Source organism: Budorcas taxicolor, chromosome 18, assembly GCF_023091745.1.
Source record: "Budorcas taxicolor isolate Tak-1 chromosome 18, Takin1.1, whole genome shotgun sequence".
Classification (NCBI taxonomy): Eukaryota; Metazoa; Chordata; class Mammalia; order Artiodactyla; family Bovidae; genus Budorcas; species Budorcas taxicolor.
The window spans coordinates 5,347,891-5,362,063 of NC_068927.1; the positions used below are offsets into that span (position 1 = coordinate 5,347,891).

Below are 14,173 nucleotides of genomic sequence, written 5' to 3' on the forward strand. Positions count from 1 at the left end.
GTAAATGCAAGATAAATAACAATGATACATCACGTGGGCATTTTGTCCTTGAACTTATGCAAATTTAAAAGAAATGTAATACCTATTGCTGCCAAAGATGTGGGGAAAAGTGTGTCTTCGTGTACTACTGTTGGAAATATGGAGAATTTAACTTTTTTTGGAATTCAAGAAAGAAACTGGAAATATTTATTAAAATATGTAGATACACTAGCTCTGTATTTAGAACTGCCTTCTGAAGAACTGAAAATACCATCACATAGAGAAGCTTATCCATGCTTGGTTGAAAGAAACAAAACTTTGAAACAAAGTGACAACATACTAGTGGAAGTGAAAGTGTCAGTCACTCAGTCATGTCCCAACTCTTTGCCATCTGATGGACTATAATTCACCAGGCTCCTCTGCCCTGGAATTCTCCAGGCAAGAATACTGGAGTGGGTAGCTGTTCCCTCCTCCAGGGGATCTTCCCAACCCCCGGATCAAACCTACGTCTCCTGCTTTGCAGGCAGATTCTTTACCACTGAGCCACTGGGAAAACCCCTTGATAAGAAAACAATTGACTGAACATTTGCCCATTCACATAGTAGAATATTGCCTAATCAATAAAAGTAGGAATTAGGCTTTCACCAGATGACTCAAAGGGATTTCCATAAGGTATTTGTTAATGATAAAAAGCATGGTACAATGAATAACATAAAACATGGCTCCCATTTTTATAAAACAAATAATCTCTAGTGTGATGGTATATGTATTCCAAATATATATTTAGGTATATGTGAATATGCATATAACTGAACACATACCTTAAATACGTATTTGCACGTATATGTGTTTATATATTAATGTACATCTGTATATGTCAATGGTAACAGAAAATTATGAAAGAATATGGAAGGGGAACCAGTAGCTCATTAATATTGGTTATGTTATGGAATGGCTTTGAAGCCAAAGGCAGCAAAAGTAGGAAGGGAAAACCGAGTAAAACATAAATAAAGAATTGTTTTAAATAAATTTTGATTGAATTCAATTGCATTGAGTTAGATGCCTTTGTGAAATTTGAGAAATGGGAAGAAAACAATTTCACCGAGAAAGCCCAGGGTGAGATTTGCCTGACTGTGTATCACTGGATTTGAAGAACCTTTAAGATATATGGCAAGGATTCCGTATCCATGTTGGTGGCAGTTTTCCCTGTTATTTTAAACCAGGGGTAATTAGATAGTTCAGATTCTATTACTAATGTGATGTGCCGTTTTTAAAGCTTTCCCTTTTCCTCTCTTCTCAGGGAAATGTGTCGTTTTCTTGTTCACAACCGCAGTCTGTGCCTGTGACTTTTCTGAGTCCCAGGAGTTACTTGGCACTGCCGGGCTCTTTTGGGGAGGACGAGATTTCTGCCACTTTTCAATTTCGAACCTGGAATAAGGCTGGGCTTCTGTTATTCACGGAGCTTCAGCTGGTTTCAGGGGGTCTCCTCCTCTTTCTTGACGATGGAAAACTTAAGCTGCATCTCTACCATCCAGGAAAATTACCCAGTGACATCACAGCAGGTAATAAGTGTATTCCTGCAGGCAAAGCATATGGGTTTGAAAGATTTCATTCTCTCTCTGTCCCTTCTCTGTAAAATTTTATGCTTAACCCCCAAATTAATATTTGTTTAACAAATGAATACTTGAGTTAATAGGATTATCTCTTCCTTAGAGGAACTGGATTCCAATTTTCTTTTAAATATGGCTTCAGCAGTAGCAGTTCTTATTAACCAAAATGATAGTTGTAGGAGAATAGAAATTTCCTTCCATGACCCTCTTGCCCACTCCAGATAAATCAATGTATCCTGAGGAAATGCATTTTGAGAAAAATATGAAAGAATTGAAATGGATCCCAAGTTTGCAGGGTGTCTTCAATGTAAGATGAGTCTTTGTATAACACAGTTATAAGTCTTATCTGGTCTTTGAGAGATGGGGAGGGGTCTTTTATCTCTATATTATTTAGTCAGATTAACTTTGCTTGCTACTATAATCTGTGTGGAGTTGCATATATTTGGGGAAAAGATCTATGTGAAGTTTCTCATTCGGGAACCAAACAGAATTCTCTGCGCTTCTAGGCAATACGGTACCATTTTAATGGTTAGAAGTAATATAATTAAGGAGACTCTATGAGAGTCTGGAAAATGAATGTCTAATTTAGGTCAGTGCTTTGGGTGAGGGATATTTTTGTCTCTTCATTAAAATTATATAGTTCTTGACAAAGGATCTCCATCAAATTTTCATATATATGGAATAATACCCAAGCCAAGCAACTAGAGGTCACATTGGGGTAAATTGCTATATCAGTTTAATAAATGATCTTTAAAAACAATTTAAAGATGCCGTTGTACTACTCATCTATATTAACTACGACCAAAATTGATAGAATATGAGTGGGAGAGGAAAAACAGTTAAAATACAGTTGGAAACCAAATGTAAGAAACAAGCAGTATACAAATGAATATGCTGGGTCTTCGTGTTTCTTTTTTGTTGTTCATATACCACAGTAGTCTGAATGTGGGAACTGAAACTTCAATATCAATTATAATTTTTAAGAAGTACTGTGCTGTGACTTTTTAATGTAATACTCAAATTGTGGTAGATTTGCAGACTTGACAAAAGGAAATAAATTAATCAGTGTCATATTAATAATTAATAGGCTCCCTAAAATGAAGGCCTAAAAATATAAGCTTGCCATTAATGTGTAGTTTATTCTGATGTATTTGACATCCTCTGGGGTGGTTGTATTCATGGCCCAATTTTCAGCATCTCAGAGAAGCTGCTTCGGTGCAGTGTTATTGTACAGAACCCCATGAAGCTAGTTCGTTTCTAAACACTTTACAGGCTTGCAAATCTAATAAACTGTTAGGTAGGTGTAAATCTATCTAGAGCACCTCGAATGATTTTAAAAATCAATGTTTAAATCTGCGTACAATCTTACTATCTATTATGACATCATATGACTTAGTGCCCATAGCTAGTAATAAGGATCCTTGACAAAATATGAATGTTAATATAGTAAAATTGTTACACTTCAGATAATAAAGTAGGACTTTACACACCAAATCCCCCATTCCCATCTTTCTAGTTTCTTTTAAAATATTAATTTTTGCTAGTTTCAGCAAGAAAAGTACATTTTGCATTTGAAAGTGGGCTCTTTAAATGGTCTGGGTATGTGGTCCATTTGTTTCTCTCATAGAGAAGACTTTCACAGGTACAGTGTTTGATAATTAAATCAGTTGTCAGGATGTATCATAATGACTCTGAAGAGAATCGATGACCTACTGGTGGGTTAGTATCACATTATACTAAATCATTCTATTATATGAGGATGGCTCAGTTTTTCTTTACTACTGGAGATATAAATTATTAATCTTACATATTTTCAAAACTCAAAGTTTTCAATGTCTTTTACAATGGAATAAAAATACAGTGTCCATTGTATTGAGGAAGAATGGAATTGTGCAGATGTTTGAATTATCAGGCTAAATTTTTAATGTGATGTAGAGTTTTGCAAATCATTGTTTGGAATGGTTCAAAAATATTATGTCAGTTTATGTCATTTTTGAAATATTAAAGATATTAGTCTAAATCATAAAACATATTAGCAGCCCTAGAAAATCGCTTGTGACACACGGTGTTGCCAGTCTTTGTCATCTTTATACATGACAGAGCAAAAATTATTCGATCAAGAATCTGACAAACAATATGGTTGTGTCTTCCTGCTGCTGCTGCTGCTGCTGCTGCTAAGTCGCTTCAGTCATGTCCGACTCTGTGCAACCCTGTAGACGGCAGCCTACCAGGCTCCCCCATCCCTGGGATTCTCCAGGCAAGAACACAGAGTGGGTTGCCATTTCCTTCTCCAATGCGTGAAAGTGAAGTCGCTCAGTTGTGTCTGACTCTTCGCGACCCCATGGACTGCAGCCTACCAGGCTCCTCCGTCCATGGGAGTTTCCAGGCAAGAGTACTACAAATTCTTGACTATCAAATTTGAGATTTTTGCTGTGAGTTTTACATTTCTGCTATTGTTTTTGCGTAAAGGTGCAAACAGGCTTGAAAACAAGCTTCTTGCTCCCGTGGGCAGGGCCTGGCAGATGATGGTTCTGCGTGCTTCCATTACTGAGCTTTCTGGTTCTTGTGACCCTGACAGAGGGGCTGCCCTCTTGATTCACCTCACCCAGGAGAAGCCATTTTCAAAGTTCTTTCTTTTCTCTAATGGAATATTCCTGTCTTTCACGTGAGTCCTGCTTCCCCCTAACATGGTTGACCGCCGTGACCTCCATATTTTCTTCTTGGCAAGAGCTATCTGGTGTCATGGACCTTTAATTCTGGTTAGTGGATATAGTTAGTGAGGATAGGAATGTCTGGCACAGTTTCGGAGCACTGAAAGTTATTTGGAACAGACAAAACCCTTGAGTCGCTCCTTGAGTAATGGCCTTTGTATAACTGCCTTTTGCTCTTTTGCAAAGAACCTACCTATACAGCTTTTTCTTCTTTACACATCCCATTCCATGGATGCTTGTTAGAATCGTATGAGAGAGTGACGGCAGCTAAAGTGTCATAATATTTCTGCAGTGGTTTTAAGACTGGTCCCTGAAGATTATATACGAGGAACCGAGAGAGACCTTTTTCTTCCTCCTGTATTTTGTATGTCTGTGTGTTTTGGGTCTGAGAGAGAGACAGGAGAGAGAGAAGAGGAGGAGGAGGAGGGGAAGAAGGGGAGAGGGGAGAAGGTTCTTATAAACAATCCCACCTTCTCCTGCCACCTGCAGTTGCAAACCTTTCCATTTATTATTCTGTTCTTCCACCTGGAGTTGTCAGTGGTTCCCACCCAGAGACCACAGTGATCACCCTTACTGTCAAACAGGTTGGGTTTGTTGCGTATTGCAACAGGGAGGACCCTCACCCAGGGAACCATGGGGAGTCTCATCACAAAGGTGTTAAGGACAATTTGTCATAGAATTTTGGATTATGTTAGCTCATTTGGAGGGAGGTTTCAAGGAAATGGAAAACTGGTGGGATTAAATGCTGCCAGGAGGTGAGGGAATTTGTGTGGTTAAGTATCTTTGTAAATTTTATTTTGAAGAATGGAGGCATGAAATAAAGCTAAATTTGTAATTAATTTCATAAGTGAGTTGTCATTCATGTTGTCTGGGAGAGGATTTGATATTTTTTGCAGTTTGCACAGTAGCCTTGCTTTTGTCTGTGCTTAAACCAGATTGCAGAGGAGTTTTGAAGGGATTTTGGGTCCCATTTCATTGTAGTAACAGAGTGACCTTGTCTGACCTTGATGTTCTGTGAGCTTGTTTATGCTCAGTGGGAGAACCCTACTGCCAAGCTCTGGGTGCTCTCCAGCATCTCCCACCATCAGGGCCCCCCTGAGAGTATCAGCCACTAGCTCCAGGCTCTTGGGGGCTGCTTTTCTCTTTCTCAAAGTTAAGTATTTAACATGAGCCAAACAGCAAGGTCACCACCCATCCTGCAGGCCGAGAAGAATATGGGTTTTGGCATCAGCTCACGAGTTGGATGCTTCCTTGGGTGATTTGTTTATCCTCTTGTGCTTCATGGTCTCCATGTTTGAAACCAGAATAACAGTAGTAATGTTGAAGATTAAATGACATGATGCATATAAAGCACACAGGACCTGGTGTGAATAACAGTCACTAGAACTGTTATTATTTTTTATTATTATTACACCAACACGCATTCCTTCCCCTACAATCAGAAGTTGTGAGTGTTGGGAGCAGCGCACTAGAATTAGCATTTAGTTACCTGATTCAGCGAGTTGGAAAAAGTACATTTTCTGCAATTCCTCCTTTTCCTTCTCCTCTTTCACTGTGTTGTGGCCTTGGAAAAGGGCTCACTTCTCTTCAGATATTAAAGTTGTAGACTTCAAAGAAAAATAGTATCCAACTTAAAAATTATCCTTTTTGTCATGTGGAGTTAAGTGAAACAAACTGCACAGGTCATTCATTATTTAACTTGAGTAATACATCCCATCGATGGCTCATAAAAGTTTCGTCATCGTAAGCAAGCGATGTCTGTTACAAATGAGGTTCAAAAATAGTTTTCTGAAGGTTCCCTCACAAATAGAGCACAACTCCGGAACCCACACGCTGAGCAGATGGGTGCATGTAACTGTGTCAAATTGAGAGCAGCTGTCCTGGCAGACTTGTGTTCTTAATATAAGTTAGCTTCTGTGTTGACAGAAGATGTCCTGAGCCTTTGACTTTACTCTGCTGGCCCTACCCAGCAGCCCCTCAGAGCAAAGTTGCTCAGAGTGTGCCCCCTGGAACGTACTGGTTCAGTGAAATACGTGTTCCCGAGGTAAGTACAGAAATTGGGAGTAAGCTCCTAGAAGCTGTTACAACAAGAAGGCATCACTGCAACATTTAAGCATATGGTCAGTGGGCTTGTGTTTCAGATGCCTTCTTGCTTTAATGTGTTTGTCATTCATTTTTACTGAATTTTATGAAAGTTATCAGTCTGCAGTAGGTCAGAAGAGAAAATGTCCCCCACCAGAGGTAGCTTGATAAGCACCATCCCAGGCCAGTAGAAAGCTAAGATGAGAAAACAGAAGCCAAGTCGTGTACGCAGGCACATCCGAGCTTTGAGAAAGAGAGGGTGGGAAACCCATGGCAGGGTGAGGAGGGTGACGTAAAGCTCAGTACAAGGATTTTCACTCTAAATGTATCCTCTGAAAGGAAGCACAGGCTGACAAATTTGGGACATTTGATTTATTTTAGTCCAATCTCATACCGTCAGAGATTATATAACTCTATTCAGCCTTCTATTTCAGCGTCCACTCTTAGAAAATATGTCCAAAATTATCTAGCCTACATCCTTCATTTTTCAGTTTTTAGGTCTTTCTCATTATCTTTCACAAACCAAATCAAAGTTGGGTCTTTGGAAATCTTTTTTTGGTTCATAGAGATAATGTAAAAGTAAGTTTTGGTGCCCAGGGTAGAGTTTGTGTTATGCTAAATGAGTCCAGGGCAAAGAGCTTCATCATCTCAAGCAGCTTCCATGCGTTTTCTGTCTGAAAGCTTGTGGTCGGAAATAGCTGGGGAAATAAAGAAATTGCACAAAATATCAGGAAAGAGGCCCATGAATTTTAGGTTTAATAAAGTACTTATATTTTTATTTGGTAATTTGATGTGCAAAATCATACAGAGTTGAATATTGGGTGGATTTGGTGGATATAAACCTTACTGATTTATCTAGAACAGAGAGACTTAGATTTCACCAGTTTGCTGAGTATTCAAAACAGAACCCTGTAGACTTAATTCCCTTTAAGAGGAAAAGGCTCCACAGCCTCCTTGATTCATGACACAGGGACCACCTTAGGAGGGTCTAGAGACTGTTTTTATAGGTGATAAGGAAACCTTGATTTTTTACTGTAGCAATTTTTATTATGTATATAAACTTGGAAAATACAGAAAAATTATAGCTAAGAATAAAAACAACCACGATTTTCTTGTATGTGAAAATTACTCTTTGTGTGCATTTCCTTTCAGCCCTTTCCCATATTTATAGAAAATCAGGAATATAATTAGAATCCTTTATATGGAGTTAATTCTCATTACTTGCAGTAGTTACGTCCTATGAAGTTGTTGTGGACATGGAATTAATAAATACTAAACCATTGTTTCCAGGGGAAATACAGGGTTAGGTTCTTGCGTGCCTCTAGTGACAACATTTTTGTCCACCAATCAACACAACCTCCTATGCATGATTGTGTTCCAAGATACCTTCTTTAATATTTATTGTTAATCACCAGTATTGAACTCATCGCCAACATTAACTCATGCCTGAAAGAAGCTTACTATCACACGTATTTTTCTCTGTAAGGCAAATCATTGCCTTCTTGCACTTTGGAACACTAGACACCACTTCATCTCTGTGTGAGGGGGCCTTTTAAACAGCAAAGTTTAACAGAAAGCACAAAAATGTGAAGACAGATTTACATAGGAGAGCTGAAGCAAGAAGCTTTGCCTTGCTTGACCTCAGCTGGAAGCTTGCATGTCAGTTGACTTGAATTTTTCTCTGCTCTGTGTATTTCTGTGACTGACCCCAAAAGTGCCCTGAGTAATGATTTGGAGGCTACTGATATATTATGACAAGTAGTTGAATTTGCAAATACAAAATCTGTAAATTATGATCAGCTTTATGAATATGGTTTTACACACTGTTTTATTTTTTAACTTTCTGTTATACCAGTACACTTTGAGCATTCATTATAGTATCTTCAAATATTTCTATAATATTTGACAATACACTTTGCTAAATATTCTAGACTCATAAAAGATGACTATACCAAAGTGTAAAAGAGCAGATAAACCATTTTATTAGGTATAACCTAGAATTTTGGAAAATATCTGTGCTCTTTGCAAGCCACCCCTTTTAAAAGGTGAATTACATGCTGAAAGCTGAAAATTAGCCCATGCCAAATCACTATGAACAAAGCTAGTGGAGGTGATGGAATTCCAGTTGAGCTATTTCAAATCCTGAAAGATGATGCTGTGGAAGTGCTGCACTCAATATGTCAGCAAATTTGGAAAATTCAGCAGTGGCCAGAGGACTGGAAAAGGTCAGTTTTCATTCCAATCCCTGAGAAAGGCAATGCCAAAGAATGCTCAAACTACTGCACAATTGCACTCATCTCACACGCTAGTAAAGTAATGCTCAAAATTCTCCAAGCCAGGCTTCAGCAATACGTGAACTGTGAACTTCCAGATGTTCAAGCTGGTTTTAGAAAAGGCAGAGGAACCAGAGATCAAATTGCCAACATCCGCTGGATCATCAAAAAAGCAAGAGAGTTCCAGAAAAACATCTATTTCTGCTTTATTGACTATCCCAAAGCCTTTGACTGTGTGGATCACAATAAACTGAAAAATTCTTCAAGAGATGGGAATACCAGACCACCTGACCTGCCTCTTGAGGAACCTATATGCAGGTCAGGAAGCAACAGTTAGAACTGGACATGGAAGAACAGACTGGTTCCAAATAGGGAAAGGAGTATATCAAAGCTGTATATTGTCACCCTGCTTACTTAACTTATATGCAGAGTACATCATGAGAAATGCTGGGCTGGAAGAAGCACAAGCTAGAATAAAGATTGCTGGCAGAAATATCAATAAACTCAGATATGCAGATGACACCACCCTTATGGCAGAAAGTGAAGAAGAACTAAAGAGCCTCTTGAAAGTGAAAGAGGAGAGTGGAAAAGTTGGCTTAAAACTCAACATTCAAAAAACCAAGATCATGGAATCTGGTCCCATCACTTTATGGCAAATAGATGGGGAAACAGTGGAAACAGTGGCTAACTTTATTTTTCTGGGCTCCAAAATCACTGCAGATGGTGACTGCAGCCTTGAAATTAAAAGATGCTTGCTCCTTGGAAGAAAAGCTATGGCAAACCTAGACAACATATTAAAAAGCAGAGACATTATTTTGCCAACCAAGATCCATCTAGTCAAAGCTATTGTTTTTCCAATAGTTATATATGGATGTGGACCATAAAGAAAGCTGAGCGCTGAAGAATTGATGCTTTTGAATTGTGGTTTTGGAGAAGACTCTTGAAAGTCCCTTGGACTGCAAGGAGATTCAACCAGTCGATCCTTAAGGAAATAAATCCTGAATATTCACTGGAAGAACTGATACTGAAGCTGAAGCTCCAATACTTTGACCACCTGATGCAAAGAGCCGACTCATTAAAAAAGACTCTGATGCTGGGAAAGATTGAAAGCAGGAGAAGGGATGACAAAGGATGAGATGGCTGGTTGGCATCACTGACTCAATGGACCTGAGTTTGAGCAAGCTCCAGGAGGTGGTTAAGTCCAGGGAAGCCTGGTGTGCTGTAGTTGCAAAGAGTTGGATACAACTGAGCGACGAACGACAACAATGTAGAAGCTGCTGATTGCCCTCCAATCTCCCTTCCCTCTCTTGCTTCTTGTTTTCTTTTGTTAAGAGTTGTTAGAGTGCTGTACTTGATTGAGTGGTGAGTACATTGCCATTTCTAACCAGCTGCTTAACAGTGTTGACTGTTAAGAGAGATCTCTTTTAACTGAGTCTATCTCCCCCAGGTGTTGGATTAAATGATGGACAATGGCATTCCGTCTCCTTATCTGCCAAAAGGAATTACCTGAGTGTGGTGGTCGATGGCCAAGTGGCTTCTGCATCCCCCTCCCAGGGCCCTGAGCAGATTTATTCAGGGGGCACCTTTTATTTTGGAGGTAAGAGAAGCAGTCAGTCCATATGGGCAGTTGAGTCATGTTCACAGTTACTATCCCTGTATCTTGAAGTTAGTATGTTTTAACCAATGTCAATATTATGGAATCATTTTTCACTTTCTTTGAAGATGGAAATGTTGAGTGGATCATGATGATAAATCATGACATAAAATGTATTTCTTTGAGGTGGACTGACTTATGCTTATGATTTCTATAATGAGATTGCTTGCAAGTAGACCATGCTCTTCAGTTCTTACTTTTAAATTTTGTTATGTTTTCCTAATGTTGAATGGGCCTTACATGTGTACCTTTTTCAGATTTTATGGGCTCATTTCATTGTGGTGTTTTCCTGTTCATGCCTCTTAGCTTTTCTAGAGCATGCTTATCGCTCTTCTACTGCCCAGTGCAGGTCAATATTATGCCAATGAACAAATAATCTAACTTACTTAGCCACAGAAGCCTCTTCTCATTGCTGAATAATAATGCACTGATACATTTGATAGAATTAGGGCACCAGCTTTCAACCCCAAGACATCTCTCTCAAAGAACAAAAAGTGTTTACTTGCCTAGTGGATGTTTGATTAAACCAAAAGTTTCAGAAGCAACCTTTGGAAGTGGAGATGAATGTCTATCACTGGAAAATTAAAATAAGACAATATTTGACATTAATTAGAAAGGCAGGGCTTCCCCGATGGATCAGCTGGTAAGGAATCTGTTTGCAAGGCAGGTTCTCAGGAGATGCAGGTTCAATTCCTGGGCCAGGAAGATCCCCTGGAGGGAGGAAATGGCAACCTACTCCAGTATTCTTGCCTAAAACATCCCATGGACAGAGGATCCAATCCCATGGACTTGTGGGCTACAGTCCAAAGGGTCCCAAGGAGTTGGACACAACCAAGCACAGAGCAGAACACACAGAACGGCACTGTTGTAGAAATCATAATCATAACTTATGGTGTTTCTTCTTTTTGCTATTTTGAATTGCAATCGTGACTTCTGTCTGGAATCACCTTTGAATTTGGTTGAAAGCCCAGGCTTAATTATTCATCAATAATATACAAATTCCTTTCCAAGAATTGACAGTAAGTACACAGACCATGAATCATGCATCTTATATTAAGAGTGAACAAACAAACCAAAAAAAAAAAAAATCCTTCATAATCCTTTGCTATAAAAGGCAGCATAATGCCAAAAATATTGAAAGATAGAGTTACTTCCTTTATGAAGATTTGTTCATTTATAAGTTCATTTTATAAATTAAGTTGCTTATAAAACATCATGGATTATATGATTGAATTTATGGCAATCTATAGCAACATGGTCCTTTAATAGATGGTAAGATATACAAACAGTTCCTGAGTTAGGATTTTTCAGCTTTACAACGGTGTGAAGAAATACACATTCAGTAGAAACTGTACTTTGAATTTTTTTCTTTTCTCAGACTCGTGACATGTAGGGTAATGTAAATATTCTCTCACGATGCTGGGCAGTGGCAGTGAGCCACAGCTCCCAGTCGTGCATACAATCACAAGGGTAAACAGCAGATACTCTTAAACCATTCAGTTCCCACACAACCAGTCTGTTTTTGCTTTCAGTACAGTATTCAATAAATTGTGGGGAGTATTTAACACTTAATTATAAAGTAGACTTTGCCCAACTATTGACTAACGTAAGTGTCCTGAGCACATTTAAGAGAGGCTAAGCTAAGCTTTCTGCCCTTATGGCAGAAAGTGAAGAGGAACTAAAAAGCCTCTTGAGGAAAGTGAAAGTGGAGAGTGAAAAAGTTGGCTTAAAGCTCAACATTCAGAAAACAAAGATCATGGCATCCAGTCCCATCATTTCATGGGAAATAGATGGGGAAACAGTGGAAACAGTGTCAGACTTTATTTTTTGGGGCTCCAAAATCACTGCAGATGGTGACTGCAGCCATGAAATTAAAAGACGCTTACTCCTTGGAAGAAAAGTTATGACCAACCAGATAGCATATTCAAAAGCAGAGACATTACTTTGCCGACTAAGGTCCGTCTAGTCAAGGCTATGGTTTTTCCTGTGGTCATGTATGGATGTGAGAGTTGGACTGTGAAGAAGGCTGAGTGCCAAAGAATTGATGCTTTTGAACTGTGGTGTTGGAGAAGACTCTTGAGAGTCCCTTGGACTGCAAGGAGATCCAACCCGTCCATTCTGAAGGAGATCAGCCCTGGGATTTCTTTGGAAGTAATGATGCTAAAGCTGAAACTCCAGTACTTTGGCCAGCTCATGCGAAGAGTTGACTCATTGGAAAAGACTCTGATGCTGGGAGGGATTGGGGGCAGGAGGAGAAGGGGACGACAGAGGATGAGATGGCTGGATGGCATCACTCACTCGATGGACGTGAGTCTGAGTGAACTCCAGGTGGTGGTGGTGGACAGAGAGGCCTGGCGTGCTGCGATTCATGGGGTCGCAAAGAGTCGGACACGACTGAGCGACTGAAATGAACTGAACTGAAGCTAAGCTGTGATGTTTGGTAGGTCGGGTATATTAAACATAGTTTTGACTTCGAATATTTTCAATTTACAATGGGTTTATCAAGATGCAGCCACACTGTAAGGCAAGGAAGATTTGTATAGAACAACTTTAATCAAGAAAAGTTTGGGAAACACCAAAAGAGATAAGAAAAAAACCCAAGCATTTTGTTAAATGATGCAAAAAAGATGATAAAGATAATCGAGTGCATAGAAGTTTAAGTCATAAAAATAGAATCATCATTCTTAAATTATTTTATACCCTTCATGTTCAGATTTAATGATGCCTACCTTTTTCTTTTGTAGAAAATTTTGACTGTTATTCACACTGTCATACTTTATAACAAAATATATCACATGTACACTCCAATTTTGCTTGCTTTTATTATGATACATATGATATACACCATTTTAATTACCTGAACTTATGATTTTTGTATGTTTTAGATTTACCAGAGAGTTGCCAAGTTACAGAGGGAGTTGCCATATACCTCTTACCCTGTTTCCTCCTCTTGTTCACATCTTACATCATATACACAATTTAAAGAATACGATTTATTATTTTTAAAAATACACATTTCAACATGCATTTCCAAGCTAAGAAAGATAACATTACCATCATCCATTTGTCCTTCCATCATCACATCTCTTCATCTTTACCATTGAATGGGGGCTTTTATCCCTCCTTTCATGTATTAAGTTGTTCCTAAGTCCCTAAACAATATACTGTGGAAACTTCCATAATAAAATTTCAACTTAAGGGCTTTTATTTAGATAACCAGTCTTAAGTTTACTTAGGCAATATCTCTGTTTGTTCAATCATCTTCTCAATTGGCGTCCTTAAGTACTAGAGTATGTTCGATCCTGGCATGAGATTCTGACTTCCCTGGTGGCTCAGATGGTAAAGCGTCTGTCTACAATGCGGGAGACCTGAGTTCAATCCCTGGGTTGGGAAGATTCCCTGGAGAAGGAAATCGCAACCCCCTCCAGTATTCTTGCCTAGAAAATCCCATGGACAGAGGAGCCTGCACCAGGCTCCTCTGTCCATGGGGTCACAAAGAGTTGAAGACGACTGAGCGAGATTCTATTCGTCAGTAAATATACACCCTGTGAACCCCAGGGCACCCTAGCATTTCCAGGACTGGGAGCATGCGTCTAGAGAAAAGCAGGGGGCCTCCTGCTGCCATGGTTCTGCCTCCTCCTCTGGGCCTCGTTCTTCCAGGACCTGGTGGAGGAGGGGTGCCTCCTCCTGGAAACCCAAGTAGGTCTTTGGGGTGAGAATTCTGGATTCTGGGAGTGGCCTGGAGGGGAGAAGTTCCACGTGGGCCCACCACCTGACCCTGTGAGGCCTCCCAGTGCTGTGGGCAGAATCATGGCTGGAGGAAGGTTAGAACAGGGGCCCCTAAAGGGCAGACTGGTTCAGGGA

General features: G+C 39.5%; 1 protein-coding gene across 1 annotated transcript in view; it reads left to right on the forward strand.

Annotated features, from left to right (window-relative positions):
* CNTNAP4 (contactin associated protein family member 4) overlaps positions 1 to 14,173 on the forward strand; it is a 273,276-nt gene that overhangs the window by 170,505 nt on the left and 88,598 nt on the right. The window contains 2 exon segments of the mRNA XM_052655607.1: positions 1,280 to 1,541; positions 10,103 to 10,252. Coding sequence (XP_052511567.1) covers positions 1,280 to 1,541; positions 10,103 to 10,252 — 412 coding nt within the window.